Source organism: Pipistrellus hanaki (genome assembly GCF_964339955.1).
Source record: "Pipistrellus hanaki genome assembly, chromosome: X".
NCBI lineage: Eukaryota > Metazoa > Chordata > Mammalia > Chiroptera > Vespertilionidae > Pipistrellus > Pipistrellus hanaki.
Window position 1 is genome coordinate 73,078,399 of NC_140524.1, and position 22,680 is coordinate 73,101,078.

The window sequence follows — 22,680 nt, forward strand, 5'->3', positions numbered from 1 at the left end:
AAACATTACCATTATAGTTGAAGTTCTCTGTGCACCCATCCCTGGTTTCATCTCTCTTCTATCATCCCTAGATGTAAACATTGTTTTAAACAGTGACTTTTTTTCCTATGCATTTCTTTTGTTCTACTTTTAGAAACAGTTTCTTTTTCGTCAACCTTATTTCCATTCTGTTAAGAGTTTGTGGAAGAACAGCTTAAGGCCACTTAGTGGTTGTCCCTACCCATTCAGTGGCCTGAGTAGTGGGGGCTGCAGACCAGTCTTCAGTGGCAAACTGAGGGCTCCAGCCCTCAGTAGGAAACTGCTGAATAGGCACAGAACACACCTGCGCCTTCAGACCAGTGGGTGATCTCAGGCTGAGCAACAGTGAACTCTGAAGCTGGAGCAGTCCATTCACCCTGAAATTCCTCTTTGGTCACAAGCCTTTTCAACAGCAGTCTGCTCTTTTCAATCTCTTCAGGGTCTCTGTAGAAGTTAAGATCAGACATGACCTCCCATGGGTGTTTATGGGAAATAGTGCCACTTCATTGTTTCTGTGTATATCCTTAAATGACCGATAGACCAACTACGGTTTTTCATATTTGGGTTTTAGGCATACATTTCTTTCTAAATGAGTGAAGTGAGCTTTTCCAGTCAAACAAAATAACTGATGGTATTTGTTGCCCATTTAAAATGTGCAATTTCATACAAAATTTAGAACTTATGTAAAGTATCCACTGGTGCAAGCTTCATAGCTTCCTAATACATAAGACTTCTCTGAAGGCATGGAAAGAGATTTTAATAATGCAATTTTTAAAATATTATTTAAATATGCCAACATTTTGAAGATCTGCTTTACTCAATGAACTGATATTTTCCAAAAGAGCATATTCCAAAATCATGCATGAGTCAAATATCCATTAAATGTGCAAGACATACCAATGGATTTTAATAAAAAGGGTTTATGTTTTCAGATTCCTACATTTCTTTTTTTTTTTTTAAAGAGTTTTTTGTTTGTTTAATACATCTGAAAAGAATGCATATACAAAGAATTGAGACATGAGAAAGCATTGGTTCAACACTAATGAAACTACAAGAATTAGGATTTGGGGAAGGTGAAGAATATTACCTAAACATTTTTTTTTAAATGTTGGGAACTGCAACCAAAATAAACTGATAAAATCCCTATTAACACTTATGAAGAGTCTTCATAAGACTCTCTCCATGGTTTTTATTAAACTAGAGAGCCTCGACTGGCTGCTCTAGGGTTCCCCATGCAAAACAGAAATAAGGGGATTCCCCTGACTGGTCCCCATGTTGTTAAATGTTCTCCCCACTCCCACCCCACCCCTAGCTTCTTAATGAAGCAGGTCTCCATCCTCATAACTTGAAGAGGATGTGAATCATTCCACAGACATCTGTCTTCTAGCACCCCTCATATATACCAGGTCTTCAGCTGTGTTCTAGGAACCGTTTCATACACTATTGAGCTGCACATCTATGCTAAGCATGTAAGACAATGACTGACAAGGAAAAAATGTTTTTTTTTAAATTATGTGCTTAATCCATTCGGTATATTTCTTTTTTTTTTTTTTTTTTTCCAATTTCAAAAGGCCTAATTTTAATAATCCTAATAACCAATTAAATAAAATCTTTTTAAATGAAGGAATCCAAATGACTTTGAGGTAGACGATGCTATCAAATAATAAATTAGGTATAAGAAAAAATAACAATGAGGGGATGAAAGCACTGACTGGAATTATCTTCCTTTACATTCATGTGAAAATAAGAACACTTTTTCCAATTCAAAGTTCTAAGCATGAAATCCAGGAATGTCATGTCATGGACTTGCTTCTTTAATTGGAGATGAACTCGGAGCCGATGAAATGTATCCACAGCAGCAAACTATAAAGCAGTTGTCCCCATGAGGAAGCCAGGAACTGTGCCTCGACTTTTCCAGCGTGGTTCATCCCTGAATGTTCGGGATTTGGATTCCCAAAGCCTTTCTTTAGCATTTAACTAATTCTTTGTTGGTGGAAGGGGCTGGGACTGTTTCTCCACACATAAACTGCTCTTTGTCATAAATCACTTTTATAATGAGGGAGCAGCTAGGACACGTGGCCACTTCTTCCCCGTTCTCCAAGTCTTCCTTAGTGATGCAGAAGTTATCGCCGCAAGGACAGGGGTAGAAATACGTCTCCAGGTCCTCGTCGTATTGGAAGTCCTCGATTTCCACTTCGTCGTGAAACACCGCCATAGTTCTGGGGCCTGATAGGGGACCCCCGGGGACCCCCCCCACCGGTCGAAACCGACCCGGGTCGGCCTCCATTTGGTATATTTCAAAAGGTGCAATACTTTTCTTCATTCTTCAGTGAAAGAAGTTAGACATTAACTTAAAAAAAATCAGCAAACGGCTAACCAATTTCCTTGAAAGTCAGTCCCGGACAGAGTGCATCCTAGACAAGGAGGGGCAAGACAGGTTCCACCCACTTGCATGAGATTCATCAAATACTGAACCTACTCGAGGGTGGAGAGAAAAGGCAACTTTCAAAAAGGAGTATGTTATTAAACGAGGCATTTACTATACTCCTTCCTAAGAGCACCGGTGGGAAACATGTTTTCTAAACTAGATCTAGGAAGTGGAATGTGGAATCACTCCATCCTCCTCACCTAAAGGGCTGTCCAAAGGTTAAAGGATTTTTAAAAAATGACTAAATAAAAACAAACTCCACATACACACCCCTCCCCTCCCACCACAAAAAAAAAAAAAAAAAAAAAAAAAATACTAGATGTCTCAGATCACTCTCCAGAGTGGAACCTGGGAGCAGCTTCAACAACCCGAATTAGTCTGTTACAGAGTCATCACAAGCATGCCTTGCTTTTGAACAAAAGAAAAAACAAAACAAAAACTAGTACTGATCACTATTTTGACAATACACAATTACTCAAAATTAACTAGTATTGAGGGGGGGGGAAAGGGACCATATCTATGGGCCTTGTTTCACACGAGTGCATATGGGTAGGTGCAGGGCATTTGTCATTATTGCAAAAACGAATTTTAATTTTTAATCTTTAGTTTGATTTAAACATTGCTTTTAGTATGATGTCGAAACCAGCTGTGCAGAAAGGGCTCTGGAGAGATGTTCATAGCAGCACACACCTGCGGCTCTTCTTTGGTTCTGGAGGATCCAGGGCAGCCAATATTGCTTCGTCAAATACATTCTTTAGGCCTTTCTGTGTGAGAGCAGAACACTCCACATACTTGACAGCCTTCAGGTCATGGGCCAGCTTTTCAGCAGTCTCTGGAGTGATAGGTTTCTGTTTGTTCTTGGCAAGTTTCTCAATCGTAGAGGGGTCATCTCTGAGATCAATTTGGGTCCCAACAAGCAAGAAAGGAGTCTTTGGACAGTGATGAGTTATCTCAGGCACCCACTTTTCTTTCACATTTTCAAATGAGGATGGAGAGACCACTGAAAAACAGACTAGAAATACATCTGTTTGTGGATAACTCAGCGGTCGTAATCTGTCATAATCCTCTTGCCCTGCAGTATCAAAAAGTCCAAGAGTATATGGCTCTCCACCAATCATAACTGTGACTGCATAGTTGTCAAAAACAGTTGGTATATATTCAGATGGAAATTTGTTTGTTGTGTAGGATATCAGAAGACATGTTTTACCAACAGCACCATTGCCCACAACGACACACTTAATTGTCTGCGTTGCTGAAACAGTTTTATATCCACTTTAAATATTTCAAATCCAATGATGACCTCAGCCTCTCCGCCGGGGCGTTGGCAGCACTCCAGATTCCTACATTTCAACTAATCTCTGAGAGATTACCACTTGTTGAGTTTTGGTATAATATCAATGAAGAAAATCCATAATTATCTGAAGGAATATTAATATACTTCTCTATTTTTCAGTTGCATATCTTTTAGGTAAGAATTCATATATTTCAAACCAAAGAAACATTTCATAATGGTTTGAATGCAGAAGCAGATATGTGATCTCAGTTATTAAACCAGACATTAAAGAGATTTGCAAAAAAAAATATAAATTATATGTAAAACAATGTTACTCATCACTGAGATTATTTGATTTTGAAAATAGTCATTTTTCAGAAAACTGTTATATGTAATATTAAAAAATGAATATTAAATTTTATAATTATTTCAATTGACCAATCATTAATTATTAAATTAACAATCACATTACTTTTTAATTAATAACTATTTTTGTGTTACTTTCTAATATAGTAAATGAGTCAACTAAAATGCTTTAGGTCCATGGTCGGCAAACTGCAGCTCGTGAGCCACATGTGGCTCCTTGGCCCGTTGAGTGTGGCTCTTCCACAAAATACCACGGCCTGATTGAGTCTATTTTGAAGAAGTGACGTTAGAAGAATTTTAAGTTTTCAGCAGTACATCAGAAAGATCATACACCATGACCAAGTAGGATTTGTCCCGGCATGTAAAGATTGTACAATGTACCCAAATCAATAAACCTGATACATCACATAAACAAATTGAGAGATAACAATCACATAGTCATATCAACTTCTGCAGAAAAAGCATTTGACAAAATCCAACACCCTTTTTTAAATAAAAACTCTCAGCAAGGTGGGAATAGAAGGATAATACCTCAACATAATGAAAGCCATATATAAAAGAAAACGTACATCCAATATCTTACTCAATGGGCAAAAACTAAAACCATTTTTCCTAAGAACAGGAACAAGACAGGGATGCGCACTCTCACCACTCCTGTTTGACATAGTACTGGAAGTATTAGCCATTGGAATTAGACAAGAAGAAATAAAAAGCATCCAAATTGGAAAAGAAGAAGTAAAGCTGTCCTTTTTTGCAGATGACATGATATTATATAGTATTGTATGGATATTGTTGACTTAATAAATGGATTTGGCAATGTAGCAGGATACAAAATTAACACCAAGAAATCTATGGCATTTCTATACACCAATAGTGAACTTATAGAAAGAGAGACTAAAATAGCAATCCCATTTATCATCACACCAAAAAAAAATTAAGATACCTAGGAATAAACTTAACTAAGGAGGTAATAAAAACCTATATGCGGAAAACTACAGGACATTGAAAGAGGAGATAGAGGAAGATGCAGACAGATGGTAGAACATACCATGTTCATGGATTGGTAGAATCAACATCATTTAAATGTCCATACTATCCAAAGCAATGTATAGATTCATTGCACTCCCCATTAATAACAGTGTATTTTAGAGACCTAGAAAGAACTCTCCAAAAATTCATCTGGAAAAAAAAAAAAAAAAAAGAACCCGAATAGCCACAGCAATCCTGAGAAAGAAGAACAAAGTAGGTGGGATCTCAATACCAGATTTCAAGCTGTATTACAAAGCTACTGTTCTCAAAACAGCCTGGTACTGGCACAAGGTATTGGTATTCTAGACCAATAGAATAGAATAGAAAACCCAGATATTGACCCAAACCACTATGCTCAATTAATATTTGACAAAGGAGGCATGAACATACAATGAAGCCAAGACAGTCTCTTTAATAAATGGTGGTGGGAATAAAAAAAAAATATACATTTTTTTTTCATTTAAAAAAAAAAAAAATGAAGTAGATCACCAACTTCCACCATACACAAAAATAAACTCAAAATGGATAAAGGACTTAATCATAAGATGGGAAACCATAAGAATATTAGAGGAATCCACAGGCAGAGAAATCTCAGACATATGCCGAAGCAATTTCTTCACTGATATCACTCCTAGGGCAATGGAAACTAAAGAGAAAATAAACAAATGGGACTACATCAAAATAAAAAGCCTTTGCACAGCAAAATAAACCATCAACAAAACAACAAGAAAGCCCACTGAATGGGAGAACACATTTGCAAATGTTATCACTGATAAAGGTTTAATCTCTAACATCTACAGTGAACTTAAACAACTCAATAAAAGGAAGTTAAATGATCCAATAAAAAAATGGACCACAGACACAGTAAAATAAGATTGTTTTAGAGTAATAAATTTGACAGTAAAATAGTAGACAAGTTTTCAGGCTAATTTAAATTGGCTAATTGAAATAAGCGAATATTCTAGAAAAATTAATTGCACTTGGCAAAAAGCTGTTCCTAAGGTGTTAACTAAAGTTTTTATTGGTAGCTCATCTCAGGATAAAATCTCACAACAGGAAATGAACCTAAAGCAGTCATATTATAGTGCAAAAAATTAAAATTTAAAAGCTATCAAGACTACATTATAAAAATTTCAAAAGCCTCCTAATATTTAAATCAAAAATGGGGGAAAGTAGAAGAAGATGATGTAAGGAAAAATATCCTGAAAGTAAATTACATCTAGAAAATTTGTACTTTAGAAAAATTAATTGTAATGCTATCAGCAAGACACCCATGAAAAACACACATGGTGTCCAAACAAGCCAGAGGAAAATCATTTGGGCAAAAAATGAAAAAGGATTCCAAGTCAAATTTATAGAAAATATTCCTTTATTAACTTTTGGTCGAGAATATGTTTGCATATTTTCAGAAAACAACTCCAAGGCCATGTGGATTCTGGCAACAGAGAAGAATTGACAGGACTACTCCAACCATGAAGACAGAAGAGAAGCAGTCCAGAGATGGAATTCGCTGATGACACCTTACCATAATAGCAGTCAGCAGCTTTGTATCACTGCATGTTGCCCAGGACCAAACCAGAGAGGGTTGGACCTGCATTACCACCATCTGCCCACCATGCAGAACTGAAATATCATTGCTGACATGTACACATAAGGAACTGTTTAACATTGAAATTGGGTCTCAAAAGAACTGGTGGCCCAGAAAGAAGCTCACTACAGACTGATTCATATGCCTTTCAGCATAACGATTATTGCTTGTCTCATTTTTTATTCTTATAAGTATATTTCCAGTAGGACATGATCTCACTCATCTAGAGGCAATTGTGAACAATATAGACTGATGAACAAGAACCGACCCAGAGATAAGGAGCCATGGGTCAGACTGTTGGACCTCAAAGGGAGGGTGGGGATAAAAGGGAGAGATCAACCAAAGGACTTATGTGCACCCATATGAGCCTAACCAGTGGTCAAGGACAATAGAGGGGTAGGGGCATGAGTGAGGGGGTGGGATTGGAATGGGGGGGCGGGGTTTGAGGACAAATATGTGATACCTTAATCAATAAAGAAATTTTTTTTTTTAAATGGACAACGGACCTAAATAGAATCTTTTCGAAAGAAGACAGAAGAAAGGCCAAGAGACATATGAAAACCTGCTGAGTCACTAATTGTCTGAGAGATGCAAATCAAAATGACAGTGCAGTACCATCTCACACCTGTCAGAATGGTAATCATCACCAAATCAACAAACGACAAGTTCTGGCAAGGATTCGGAGAAAAAGGATCCCTCGTGCACGGCTGGTGGGAATGCCGACTGGTGCAGCCACTGCGGAGAACAGTATGGAGTTTCCTCAAAAAAACTAACAATGGAACTCCCATTTGACCCACTTCCAGGAATATATTCCAAGAAACTAGAAACACCTATCACAAAGGATATATACACCCTTATGTTCATTGCAGCACAATACACTATAGCTAAGATTTGGAAACAACCTAAGTGCCCATTAGCAGACGAGTGCGTTAAAAAACTCTGGTACATCTACACAATGGAATACTATTTTGTTGTAAAAAAGAAGGAACTCCTACCATTTGCATCAGTATGATGGGCCTCGAGAGCATTGTGCTAAGTGAAATAATTTAGCTGGAGAAAGATAAATATTAAGCATTATCTTAAGTAAAATAAGCCAGGAAATGAAAGAAAAATACCGCATGATCTCACTCATTTATGGAAAATAAAGGACATTATAACCTGATGAACAAAATGATAGATACATAGCAGTAAAGCACTGAACAGACTGTCAAATTACAGTGGGAAGGCTGGATAGTGATGGGTTTTTGATAAAATTCAGACATGCTATATCTAAGATAGTATTTACTGAAGTGGATATTTTTTTGATAAAAGCACATCTTTCTTTTGTCTAGGCCCGTGGTCAGCAAACTGCTGCTTGCGAGCCACATACAGCTCTTTGGCCCCTTGAGTGTGGCTCTTCCACAAAATACCACAGCCTGAGCGAGTCTATTTTGAAGAAGTGGCATTAGAAGAAGTTTAAGTTTAAAAAACTTGGCTCTCTTGCCGAAACCAGTTTGGCTCAGTGGATAGAGCGTCGGTCTGCAGACTGAAAGGTCCCAGGTTTGATTCCAGTCAAGGGCATGTACATTGGTTGCGGGCACATCCCTGGTAGGGGGTGTGCAGGAGGCAGCTGGTCGATGCTTCTCCTCTCATCGATGTTTCTAGCTCTCTAGCCCTCTCCCTTGCTCTCTGTGGAAAATCAATAAAATATATATTAAAAAACTTGGCTCTCAAAAGAAATTTCAATCTTTGTACTGTTGATATTTGGCTCTGTTGACTAATGAGTTTGCCGACCACTCACCTAGGCATTCATTTCCTTATTTATTTGCATGGCGGTGGCAGAGTCAATGTCCGTGGGTTGGGCTACCAGTCTCAGGGCACACTTTCCTAGGGTATCTTCTCCTGTGACATCTACTCCTAAATCTGGTCCTAGACCATCTCTTGGCCTAAAGGCTGAAATATCCAAGTCATTCAAGTTATGTATAGTTAAGAGCAGTGGATTATACTTTAAATTCTGGTAAGCACTGGGAGGATTACCTTTATACAAATTTCAATCATAGTTGCTATTCTCCTTCCCCAGAGAGCACCGAGAGAATCTTTTTCTGTGATCTTTCTGGTGGTTGGTTACCTGTTGGTAAAGGCTGCCTTGAGTGAGTGCAACCTGATCTCCATTTCTGAAACTCAGAGGGGCTTCTCATTCTCATGGTTGCCCACACTTGGCCTTCAGCATTTTATTATAAATTTTAATTTAACCTTTCTACCTCTTTTTATATGACTTTCTGTGGCATTCATTCCAGTAAACCAATGCTCAGATTATACTGTCTTGATTGCTATAGCATTAAAGAAAGTTTTAAAATTTGATAATGAAACACTTACTGTTTTGTTGTTTATAAAAATTGTTTAGGTTATTCTGCATCCCTTAAATTTAGGATCAGTTTGCCATTTTCTATTAAAAAGAAAAATCCTGCTGGGATTTTGATAAAGATTGCATTGACTTTGTAGAACAGATTTGTGAGAGTTGTTTATGTAATAATATTGCATCTACCAATCCATAAACATGGATATTTCATGCATCTCCTTCAGTTTCTCTAAGCAATGCTTTGTAATTTTTATCTTGTAGAGTGTGTGAGTTTTATTTTTTTATTTTTTACTTTTCAATTAAAGCTGACATTCAAGATTATTTTATACTAGTGGCCTGGTGCACGAATCCATGCACATTGAAAGGAAATTTATTAGAAGAAATATTTTCATATCACTATTTGCCCTTTCTCTATAATAGAAGTGTCAACCAAATTCACAATTGACAATGACAGATCGAAACTTATGCATACGATTTGCAATAGCGAGAGCTTTACATGTATCACGCAAGTGTGATTCAACTTAACCTTTTATAGATACAGGATAAACTTGCTTAATTCGATCTGCTTTCTGATTTAGCTAAACATTTTCCAACCCAGTGAAGCACCCCAACTTCTCTTTCAGGTAATAGTAGCACAGTAGTAAATAACAGATTATTATTGTAGATCACACAGGGAGAACAAATTGTAAAATATTTAACTGCAGCAGTTTTGACTATATTCTGTGCAGTGAGAAAACCTGAAGTCATTTTCAAGCTCCACCATTTCTTATTTCTTTTCATTTGGGTCAAGTTTCTAAGATTTTTAAATCTCCGTTTTCTGGCTAATGAAAAGAAAATAGGATTCCACTGAGTCTCTTATCTACCTACTCCAGGACTTCTGTGAGGATCAAATGAGATGGGGCACAAGAAAATGCTTCACAGACATTTTGTTCCAGTGTAAAATGTTTCTACCTGTGTTCCTGAGCTGACAAAACTGCAAGGAGGTTAGTCATTAGGGAGAGGAAGCCAGATGTTGTTACGTGATGTCATTACTCAGAACCCAAAGCTGGGCTAGGCTGTGGGCCATATTTTGTGTCATGGGGTCTTAGCAGTGTTGGCTGCAATTTTGTGGGGTGTCGCTCTGGGGTGGTGGTGGGGCCTGTGTCCCACTTGGGGGAAGCCAAGTGTTGGTTTGTCAGCACCAGGTCCGTAGTGCCGGTCAGTGTGCATTGCATCATGAAAGTTCCTGCGTTGAGTGTCTGCCCCTCTGGTGGTCAGTGCATGTCATATACCAACTGGTCAGATGTTACGAGGGACACTTAGCATATTAGCCATATATATATATTAGTTTCAGGTTCCCAGTATAGTGGTCAGGCATCCATGTAATTCACCAAGTGTTCTCCCCAATAGCTCCAGCACCATATATAGTTATTACAATAGTATTGACCATATTCTCTAATGCTGTATTTTACATTCCTGTGTTGATGAAAGAAATATCCAAACCTGTAGAGAAATTTTATGAGTTTACTTGAGCCAAACTGAGGACAATTGCTGGGCAGCAAAATCTCAACAGATTGAAAAAATGCTCTAGAGAATGGCAATTTTGCAGCTTATTTTAGACAACAGAATCAAAGGAGATGTAAGGAGGTTTACATGAAATCCTTTGGTGGTAGATTAATGGGTGAGAGAAAGCAAAGTGGAGAAATCTCTGGAATTGGATAAAAAGTGAAATGGAGAGACACATACTTCTTTTACATTATTGGATACAGGATAGTTAATATTTACAGCACAGAGATGGTATGGGGGAGCAAGATAACAGTGATGGGGTCTCATAGTCTGGTGGTCTTGTGCTCTGGTGCAGAGAGCATGCTCTGAAGGAAAAAGGAGAGAGATTACTCTGATGTTTCAAAGGTATATTTTCTTATTTGCAAAAACACAATAGACAGTCTCACTGTAAAGATTGATAAGGAGCCAAAACCGGTTTGGCTCAGTGGTAGAGCGTCGGTCTGAGGACTGAAAGGTCCCAGGTTCGATTCCGGTCAGGGGCATGTACGTTGGTAGTGGGCACATCCCTGGTGGGGGGTGTGCAAGAGGCAGCTGGTCGGTGTTTCTGTCATCGACGTTTCTAGCTCTCTGTCTCTCTCCCTTCCTCTCTGTGAAAAAGTCAATAAAAATATATTAAAAAAAAAAGAAGAAGTTGAAAAAAAAAAAGATTGATAAGGAAGTTGCAGGCTTAGGACATGACTATCCATCATGACCCACTTTTAGTTAGGAATTTTTTTGTTCGGACCATTCTATGTGGTAACATTTGGTCTCTGAGTTTGTAGAGTCTGCCATGCTGGCCTCCCCTGAGCTTGCCAGCTTTAGTATATGGGCCCTTCTTCGTCCACAAAGGTAACTATTTTGTAACTACCAATTTGTACTAATTAATTACTTCACCTTTCACCCAGTTCCCCAAACCCCTTTCCAACTGGCAACCATCAATCAATTTGTTCTCTGCACCATTTGTAATGAGACCCTTGTGATTTTAACATCCCTAGTATTTTTGGCAGCTAGAATTAAATAATTTAATTCTTAATTAGGCCTTTGTTCACATGCTAAAGACCCTTCCTGCTCAGCTTTTGTTCTTAGGAATGTAGTCATTAAGTTGCTTATATCTCCTTCAGAAGGTGGGGTAACTTCTCCTTGTTAAACAGGAGGGGTAACTTCAATGAGAACTTGTTTTATGGAAGGAAAGTGTCTCTAAAGAAGCTGTGACCAGGAAGTCTCCTAGTAATCAAGAAAATGATTAACTGCATACAGACTGCATGCAGCCCAGCACAAAGCTCCTGCTATTTCCCCACCCCTTCTCCCCTTTAAAAACTCTTCTGCTTGCTCTGGAACTATGGAGATTGTCTTTGGATATTAGTCTGCTTTCTTTCCAGTCTGCTGGCCTTCTGAATGAAGCAACTTTTTTTTTCTACCAAGCACTTGTCTCTCAGTATTGGTTTTTGATCAGTGAGCAGCTGAACTTGGGTTTTTCGGTAACACTTTGAGTCTGTGTCGTTTTGTTTATTTGTCTCTCCTTTCGATAAATTTATATTTACATGTTTTATTCTTTTTGATGCTACTCAGAATAGAATATTCTGAATTTCATTTTTGGATAGCTTATTGGTAGTTGTAGAAATACAAATGATTTGGGGGTTTTAATCCATGTAAACTTCTTTGTTAGTTGTAGTTTTGTTAGGGATTCCTTAGGATTTTCTGCGTATAGGATCCTATTACAAAATTTACCAGGTGACCGGAAAATACACCATGAGTACTCGGAGATTCAGGAAAAATCCTTTATTTAAAGCAGCACTGCTAGTTCAGGGGATTTGAAGATCCAAAGCCTCAACAACCAATAGTGAGATCACCCCCTATATATATTTCTAAATTCTTTGTTTCCTTACTTCAGGCTTTTGCGGTGGGCATTCACAGCCTCTCCTGAGTCTGTTAGAATGGGCAAGTTAGAGTGTATCTAAATGCCTGGTCTGGGTGGTGCCAGCGACCCCCCCCCACAATGGCCAAACTGCCAAATTTCCTGCCCGTGGCCCCTGCAAACTGGGAGCACCCAGGAAAACAGACTATTGTCTAAAGAAGGGGCAGTGACTTAATTATAGGCTGACAAGAATGTGCACTAGGACACCGGTCACTGGCACAGATTCAGGTTGCTAGACCCCCACAACCCCCAGGTTGCCCCCTATATTCCTTCTCACTATCATCAGCAAGTAAGAACAATTTTACTTCTTCCTTTCTAATCTCATTTACTTCCCCTCCCCCCCCTCTCCATTTACTGCCTAAGACACCTATAATGTTGAATAAAAGTGGTGTTAAGGTTTTGCTCTTAGGCATTATTGTGGCTACAGGTTTCTGTTTTGTTAGGTTAAATGAGTTTCTTTTTATTCTTACCTTTTTGAAAGTTTAAAGTCTTGAATGTGCTTTAAATTTTTGTGTTTATTGAGCTAATTATATGGTTTTACTTTTAAAAATCAATATATTGAACTACATAGATTGGTTTTTAAATTCTGAAACAGGACTACTTTTCTGGGATAAACCCTATTTTGTCAAGCTATTAGTTAGGGCCCTAGCTGGTTTTGCTCAGTGGGTAGAACGTCGGCTTTGGACTGAAGGGTCCTGGGTTTGATTCTGGTCAAGGGCACATGCTGGGGTTGCCCACTCGAATCCCAGTAGGGGGTGTGCATGAGGCAGCTCATCATTGATGTTTCTATCTCTCCCTCTCTCTTCTTCTCTGAAATTTAAATATATATATATATATATATATATATATATATATATATATATATATATATATATCCGAAACCGGTTTGGCTCAGTGGTAGAGCGTCGGTCTGCGGACTGAAAGGTCCCGGGTTCGATTTCAGTCAAGGGCATGTACATTGGTTTCGGGCACATCCCCGGTGGGAGGTGTGCAGGAGGCGACTGGTCAATGTTTCTCTCTCATCGACGTTTCTGGCTCTCTATCTCTCTCCCTTCCTCTCTGTAAAAAAATCAATAAAATATATTTAAATATATATATATATATATATATATATATATATATATATATATATATATATATATATATATATATATTAGGTAGGAAGTTAGACATTAGGTGTCAGGCCTACCCTGGGTTCCTAAACAACATTGCCTTAAGACCAACTCTCTATGGGTGGCCTAGCAGATTGCCAGCAGGAAGGTTCCTAGCCAGCTGGCTCTCGCTCTCGGCTGTTCTTTGTACAGTCTCAGAGGAAAATGAAATGACTTCAATGCCAATGTGACCTTATAAAGGCCTGGACTAATAATAATAAAATTTATATTTTGGTTTTAATACCCCCTCCACCTGAGGTCTCTCCTGGTCCCCTTAGGTTTTCCTGTATACATTATGGTTAAGGGGATGCCCAGAAAAAAATATAGTTTGTCAACCATCCCGGAATGCAAATGAAAGGCTCCATCCAGAAAATCCCTCTTTTAAACTCAAGAGATGGGGGCCATTCTTCCTCTCCTTCTCCCCAGCCCGCTGCTAAAGCAGCCCAGCCTTTGTCTCTCAACTGGAATGTATGTAGCCCAGTCATTTTGGCTCTCTCTCTTTCTCTCCCTCTTGTCTGGCCTGCTCCTCCTTTTATTTGTTTGTTTGTTTTATTTATTTTAAAAGTATGTATGTAAAAGATTCCTTGTATACAAATAAAAAATAATCAAATGAACAAAATGAATTAACCAAGAAAATAAGATCTGAAGCAGGAAGTCATGGAACAGACTGACATATCTCAATGTGGGGAAGGGGGTGGAGAACAAGAAGAGCTAAACTAAAGAACTTATATACTTATATATATAGCCCATGGACATGGCCAATGGAGTAGTGAAGACCTGGGAGTGGGGAGGGGCTGGGAGGAGAGAGGAAAGAGGGGTAGGGGGATGAAATGGGAGATGTCTATAATATTATTAACATAAAAAGATTTTTGTCCAATCTCTTCCCACATCCCCCATAACCCCTTCCCCCAGTTCATGCCCTTTCTATGCCCCTGATTCTATTATATTCACCAGTTTATTCTGTTCATCAGATTTTTTTAAAATATATTTTTTATTGATTGTACACAGAGAGGAATTGAGAGGATAGAGAGTTAGAAACGTCGATGAGAAAGAAACGTCGACCAGCTGCCTCTTGCCCACCCCTGACTGGGGTTGTTCCCGCAACCATTGTACATGCCCTTGACCGGAATCGAACCCGGACCTTTCAGTCCGCAGGCCGACGCTCTATCCACTGAGCAAAACCGGTTTCAGCTTGTTCATCAGATTTTTTATTCACTTGTTGATAGATATGTATTTGTTGTCACTTTGTTGTTCATAATTTTTATCTTTACCTTTTTCTTCCTCTTCTTAAAGAATGTCCTTTAGCATTTCATATAATACTGGTTTGGTGGTGATGAACTCCTTTAGCTTTTTCTTATCTGTGAAGCTCTTTATCTGCCCTTCAATTCTGAATGATAGTTTTGCTAGGTAGAGTAATCTTGGTTGTATTAATAGGTTCTTGCTATTCATCACTTTGAATATTTCTTGAATATTTCTTGCCACTCCTGACTGGCCTGCATAGTTTCTGTTGAGAAATCAGCTGACAATCATATGGGTGGTCATTTGGAATGTTTCTTACATAAACCCATTTCACTTTTATTTTCATTGACCTTAAAATCTTTTCTACTAAGAAAAAAAGAAGAAAAAAAACCAAGGTCATGATAACATAAAAACATTCAAACCTGTAAAGAATTTTTGTGAGTTTATTTGTGCGAAACTTTCTACAAATGCCAGGAAGTAGAACCTCAACAGATTGAGATAATGCTCTGGAGCAGTGGTCGGCAAACTAATTAGTCAACAGAGCCAAATATCAACAGTACAACGATTGAAATTTCTTTTGAGAGCCAAATTTTTTAGACTTAAACTATATAGGTAGGTACATTGTTATTAATTAAGGTACTCCTAAGCTGGCCTTTGCTAAAAACGTCCTCAATCTGATTGAGGTACTTTCGCTGAGGTTGACTCCTTCCAACTCTTCCATCCACACTCATTTGTATATTTGTTTTCTCTGTCTCCTTTCCTTCATCCTCTCTTTATGTTCAAACCATCTCAACATACCTTTCTTAATTCTCGACACTACATTTTCTTTCACTCCACAGCATTCCCTAAAATTTAACTTAATAAACTTTACTTAAAGTTTTAAGTCTTAGTTAAACTGTAGGTACGTTGAATAAAACTTGATATAATACTTAATAATGATATAATTTATTGATAAAATTAAATTCCTTACAATTTACCTTACAATATCCATAAAATTAAATCATGACAATGATTGACAAACACTAATGTGAATAATGGTCTTGCATCTCCTGGAAAGTTTGAGTAAGTCATGTCTGTATGTTGTTGTTTTTATTTTTTATTTTTTAAAATATATTTTTATTGATTTTTTACAGAGAGGAAGAGAGAGAGATTGTTAGAAACATCGATGAGAGAGTCATCGATCAGCTGCCTCTTGCATGCCCCCTACTGGGGATGTGCCCACAACCAAGGCTTATGCCCTTGACCGGAATCGAACCCGGGACCTTTCAGTCTGCAGACTGACGCTCTGTCCACTGAGCCAAACTGGTTTAGGCATGTATGTTGTTGTTTTCAATTTTAAGCACTATTCCAGGTTCTCATCAATAAGACGACTTCTCAATTTACTCTTGATAAGGTTCATGCTTGAGAATGATTGTTCGCATGAATATGTAGACCCGAATAAGGAAAGAACAGCAAAGGCTAGTTTTTTTCAGTTGATTATGAGTCAGGAATACTATTCCAGGTGTTAAAAATCAGCATATTTTCCTTCTCCAGGTCTTTCAAAGCAGACCACTGTGCTGTTTACTAAGTTCACATTTGTTTTTCTCCAATATTTCTATATCAGCACAAAGACATTCAAATTTTGAGCTCCACAATTCTTTGTTTTTTAAATCCAGCAATTGGATTTCAAAGTTGCCAATGTCAATATTAAAGGAAGAAAAATTTAATTCTGTTACAGAAGCATTAAGAGGTTTTTTTAACAAAGGCTAATGTCACTTTGCTGTTTCCGAATTCCTGAAACCTGTTGAGAAAAGCTTCCCTCATATTTAAAAGTGTTGTTTTGAAATAGCAAATGTCAATATCAGAATTATTTTCTTGAAGGTGTTTCAACAGGCTTGGAATGTGAATCAAAGTTTCTCTTTCAAAATCTTGAGCAAAAAGAGATAATTTGTTTTCGAATGAAATAACTTCTAACATCGAAAAAATGGTGTTTCCCTTTCCCCTGTAGTTTACAATTAAGCTAATTTAGGTGAGACATAACGTCTACCATGAAATAAAATTTTTGGATCCACTGACAATTCGTTAGTTCTGGGTAGTGAACCCCTTCTCAAGGAGAAATTCTTTAATTCCTGTTAATAAGGAAGCGAAACATTTCAAAACGTTTCCTCTTGATAACCAAAGTACCTTGTTATGCAGCAGCAGATCTGCATACTCTCCATTTCGACTAAAAATTCTTTAAATTGGCGATGATTAAGAGCTTTAGCTATAATGGAGTTGATAATGTTAATCACCAATTCCATAACTTTGCAAATTCCTTCTAGAAATGTCTGCGCACAAAGCACTTCTTGATGAATGATGCAATGGTAAGTATCTAGTGATTAATTTTTTCTTTCAAAATAGCAACAAACGTGTTTCTTACGCCGGTCATCCTATTTTATCGAGTGGAATATGATGTTTTTCAATGCACTCAATCACAGCATTTGCTATATCTTCTCCACGTGTTTGACCTTCGGCAATAATTCTAAAAGCTCTTCTTTAGGTCCTGTAGATGAAATAAATCGTACAAAAAGTGAAACTTGCACTGTATCATTTATGTCACAAGACTCATCAACTGGAATCGATAAAGCTGAAACCAATTTAAGATCTTTGACTTGCTGTTCAGTTACATTCGAAAACATTTTGACTGTTATAAATTGTACTGTTTTAGTAGACAATGGTAACTCTAATTTTTTTTTAGAATATCTGCTTTGTTCTTAAAATCCCGAAATAGCTCTTCAGATGCATTTATAAAACAACTTTTTATGTATTCACTGTACATGGTTTTCATCTCTTAGCAATCTCTTGACTAACCACAAAACTTGCAATATTAACATTGTTGGAAGATTGCATCCAGTAATTAAATACAGAACTTGATTTTTCTTGACTCTTCTGAAGTTCCTCAACTGCTTTCTTCCTTGCATCACCGAGGATATTTAGTACTAAATGACCCATGTTTAGTTGTAAAGTCTCTCTCCAAATTTGATTTCTTGTTATGCACCAATTTTTCCTGACAAATAAGAGGTCGGAAGGCCATTTAAGTTTTGAATAAATGCAAAAGTTTCGGTCCATTAAACTTTAAATTCATGGTTTTTGTCTTCCGTTTTTCTTTGCTTCTTCTTCGTAGCAATGTCAAACGGGGCACCTAAAAAAAGTTTCATTTTATAATAATAAAGCCACCAACACAAAATAATTACAATTCTTAAATAGATGACAAAAATACCTTTAGGTTTTGCAGCTGGTTGGAAAAATACAGGTAACTTTATGCTTCGAGTAGGTACTTTTATTACCCACGCATGATTTGTGGAAGCAACTAGCACTAACCACTGCACAATGAGACTGCTGACTGACTGGCTCACTCAACTCATTCATGAATCTCGCTCGCCTCCCCTGTGCTGCATGTCCCACGGCCCACCTGCACTGCATCTCCCCTTGCCCCACCGACCAACACTCCTGCTTCTTCTAACGACACTTCTTCAAAATAGACTCACCCAGGCAGAAAACTGACTTCTGCACATGGGCCATGAAGTTGCATTCACACTGTATATGCATGCTTGCACATGATATTTTGTGGAAGAGCCACACTCAAGGGGCCAAGAGTCGCATGTGGCACGCTAGCCATGGTTTGCGGACCACTGTCCTAACTAATGGAGATGAGTCCATGATTTGACTCATATACATAAAACCAGTGGAGAATGAAGCATGGTAGCAACTTTTTAATATTTTTTTATTGCTTTTTAATATTTTAACCCTGCTGCTTGGCTTCTGTAATTATTTGCTTGCTAAAACTGTAGAAAAGTTATTTTGATTTTTTGAACTTACGTATGCTATCCCAGTCGATTGAATACTCCAGTGATAGTGGTTTTTGAATATCCCATTGATTATGATCTCACTGGTTATTGAAGCACATTCTTCTTGGAACCAGGACAGCTCAATTACCCTAAATTATCTCAGTAGCTACAGATTATGAGTATCGGTTGACTCAGTGATTCCGGGATTTGGACAGCACAATTATTCTAAATTGCCTTGGTGGCCCCAGATAATGTGTTTCTGTTGATTCAGTGATCTGGAGACCCAAAACTATAGATAACTTGCTCAATTTTGCTTCTATAACTGCTTTGGGCAAACCAGGTTCCTCATTCCAAATCCAAAGATGTAATCATACCTTTGTGATATACTGCCAATATGAGCCAGATGTGGCAAGCTTTTAGGGGCTTCAACATCTGGAGCACTTTTGTCCCTAGTATGCCGCTGACCTTTAATAAGTGACTCCACAATTTGACTTCTTGAGGCGTCCTTTGTGAGATTCGGGGTACAATACAACACAGATTTCAATGGTTTTATGTTAACAGGAGTTATGACAGTAGTTTAATGTTGCATTATTCCATGTATGAGAGGCCTTATCCAAAGGTTAATTAAGACTGCATTAACCAGACAAATCCCAGTGGCATACCAGCAGAACAATTTCCTTCTCATAGATACTGGAGAACTTGAAAGTCAAAGACAATTCATTGAACTTGAAGAAAATAACAAAATTGTATCATAAAAGGGGAAAATTGTAAGAATTAGGAAGTCTATTCTATCAAAGCTATAGTTTAGATATTAGCTCCATTTCCTTTTTTATGTAACCCTTAACTTTGTACTCAAATTTACCCAGGCCTCCCTTCCTGGAAAAGACAAAGGCATAGCTCTTCCCATTTCCAGGAAGGCAGTTGTTTAACAGGTAGTTAAAACCACAGACCTACCAGTAGGAGATAAAACATAATTTTACACCACTTCCCTACAGGCATTTGAAATAGCTCCCATCCATGTTGCCCTGCCCTCCTCAGGTCAGACATTTGGGCCAGATTGTGAAATCACACCCTTAAGCTAATCAGGGTATGGTGCAGTAACTCTTCAGGGATAAAAAGGAGAATGGACTTTCCATTCTTTGTGCTTGCTAGCCAAGTTGCTGGTGTATTGCATCCTTCTGCAGAAGTAAAGTGCTTTGTCGATACATTTTTTGAGCATCTGTTTTATCCCTGGGACATTGGTTAAGAGCATTTCCAGCAGGTGGGAGGTAACCAACCAAGGACCTTGTATGCATATATGCATGACCATGGATATAGACAATGGGGTGGTAAGGGCCTGGGGCATAAGGTAAGGGTGGGCTGGAGGGGACCAATGGGGGGGAGGGTATACTAGTATGTAATACTTTCCACAATAACGAATTGTTGTTTTTTTGTTTTTTTTTAAAAAAACAAAATAAAAAAAATAAAGTAATAAGTACCAATTGACACATCATGTTACAAATATGTAAACACTATGCAAAATGCACAGAAATTTCCCAGTTTTATTTTTTTCTTCCAGGTTCTCTAGTTTCTGTTATACATTGACCCAGGCTAGAAAAAATGACAAGCCTATATTTACATGAGCCTCATCCCTATCTGATCTGAATTTCTGTTGTGTCAGTTTTAGAGACCAAAAAGATTAAAACAAGTCTGAGGGATTTGATTGTAAGGATGCTAGGTAAATGGAAATGTAAGGGAGAGCAAAGCACATGACTGGCCAGTTCAAAGCCTGTTTGAAAATTAGTCTAACTTTTTGACTGTGGGATAGTTGTTTCACCATTCTAAGCTTTATTTTTCCTATTAATGGAGTGAGATAGTGGGACTAAAGGCTCTCTAAGGTTCCTTCCACCTCAAACATTCTAATAGCCATTGTAAAGATAAATCAGGACATTTCTGCCCTGTCAAAAACAGAGGTTCAGAATAGAAAAGGGGGCAATGATTGAGTCTGGCAATTCAGATCAGGTACTATAAGGTGAGGTCAACATTAGTAGGAATGTCATGGTTCTGGTGCATGACCTTGGTAAATCACTTTCCCTTTCAGGGCTGATTATCTTACCTTTAAAGTGGAGATAATAGTCCCAGATTTTAAAATTATTTTTATTGTTACAGTATTACAGATGTCCTCCAATCCCCCCCCTCCAACCTCCCTCCTCCCAGCCCCAGCACACCTAGGCCTTCACAACACCATTGTCTATATTCATTAATTATGGATATATGCCCATACGTTCTTTATTAAGAGTTAATGAGAAAAGAAAGCTGTGAAAGTGTGAGAAGTCCTTTACATATGTAAAGTAATGGTTAGATATGCAAAGTCCTGGTTAGAAGAATTTATTGAAGGGAACAGAGTAAAAGCAAATGGGATTACAAAATTGTTCACAATGTATTATTGCATGCAGTGTCCACATAAGAAATGTCCAGTCCTGTAGAGAATTTTTTATGAGTTTATTTGAGCTAAACTAATGACTGTTTGACAGGAAGCAAATCTCAACAGATTGAGAAAATGCTCCAGAGAATGGCAGTTTTTCAGTGTAGTTTATACATTACTATCAATGTAGTAGGCATAAGGAGGGTTAACTGAAATCAAGTGGTAGTAGATTTGGGAGAAAGCAAATCAGAGAAATCTCTGAAATTGGGTAAAGAGTAAAATGGGGAGACTCCTACATTTTTACATTGGGGGGGTATAGGATAATTAACTACCATTTATAGCATATAGAGATAGTATTTGGGCAACAAAATAACAAAAAGGGGTGGGGGAGATAAGAGATCAACCAAAGGACTTGTATGCATGCATATAAGCATAACCAATGGATGCAAAACACTGGGGGGTGAGGGCATGTATGGGAGTGGGGTGAGGGAGGGCAATGTACATATATAATACCTTAATTAAAAAAAAAAAAACAGAAAAAAAAAATAATGAAGGGTTCCTAATCTGCTTTGGTGGGAGAGTATCCTATCAAACAAAAGAGTAATATGCAAAATTAACCATCACTCCACTACACCCACAAACCACGCCCACCATCCAATCAGGAGTGGGTATGCAAAATAACCGCATGCAAGATGGCAACAGACACTGAGCAACCAGGAGAGAGGCTTGGATTTCCCCAGCAATGGAGGAAGCCAAGTTTTCCACACACCCTGGCTGGCCCAGGACTCGGCTTAAGGCTACAAAGTTTCAATTATAGAAGATAAGTAAATCCCAATAGAAATGGATGCCACCACAAAGCAAGCAAGACCAGGCCTGCAAGGAAGGGCAGTTGGGGGGCGATCAAGCCTGCAGGGAAGGGCAGTTAGGGGTGACCAGGATTCAAGTGCATACATATGAGTCAATGGACACATAACGGGGGGGGGGGGGGGGGGGAATGAATGGAGGGTAGGGGGTAAGAAGGGTATAAGGACACATGTAAAATAATAATAATAATAATAATAAATTTAAAAAAAGAAAGGGTGAGGTAACCGGAACCCCAAGAACACCTGAGAACGTCTTTCCTGCCATGCTAGCAGTCATCAGCTGTACAGTAATATTACCTAGGGCTAATGGGGAAGTATTTTGGACTTAATGATCCTAAACCTTCATCGGTGGGAACCCTTACATGGGCTGATACCCCCGCCTAATGTAGTCACCAATGATACCAAACACCTTGGTTATCCAGAGGACCATGGGTGGGGCAAAGAAGTATACACAGGGGTCACCACCCAGCGTCCCTTCTTTATAATGCAAAATCAAACCACTGCTCCTTTGTGTATAAAATTAAAGAGAGGTTTCTGGCTTGTGTGGACACCAAAGGAAGGGATTATCATTACTTGCTCCTGGGAGTGGTGCAGAAAATGTAACTAAAGAAATTCACAACCAATTTAAAGTGGAAGTGCCATGGCCTAGAGCAAAGAATATCCTTACATGATACTATTCTACATTGTCATAATTTTCCCCAGATTTGAGTTACCCCCATGACGTATAATAATACCTCT

General features: G+C 38.2%; 2 protein-coding genes and 1 pseudogene across 3 annotated transcripts in view; 1 reads left to right on the top strand and 2 right to left on the bottom strand.

Moving 5' to 3' along the window:
- Nucleotides 1–22,680, top strand: part of LOC311614713 (ferritin light chain-like) — a 51,397-nt pseudogene that overhangs the window by 2,830 nt on the left and 25,887 nt on the right. The gene's annotated exons all lie outside the window — the stretch shown is intronic.
- Nucleotides 1,817–2,341, bottom strand: LOC311614695 (diphthamide biosynthesis protein 3-like; the record flags this gene model as incomplete). Its single annotated transcript, XM_084869788.1, has 1 exon — nucleotides 1,817–2,341. One exon carries the CDS (start codon nucleotides 2,339–2,341, stop codon nucleotides 1,985–1,987), a length of 357 nt encoding a protein of 118 aa, XP_084725914.1. The 3' UTR covers nucleotides 1,817–1,984.
- On the bottom strand, nucleotides 2,318–8,853 carry LOC311614846 (cell division control protein 42 homolog; the record flags this gene model as incomplete). Its single annotated transcript, XM_084869962.1, has 2 exons — nucleotides 2,318–3,718; nucleotides 8,810–8,853. The coding sequence occupies 2 exons, from the start codon at nucleotides 8,851–8,853 to the stop codon at nucleotides 3,121–3,123; spliced, it is 642 nt and encodes a 213-aa protein (XP_084726088.1). The 3' UTR covers nucleotides 2,318–3,120.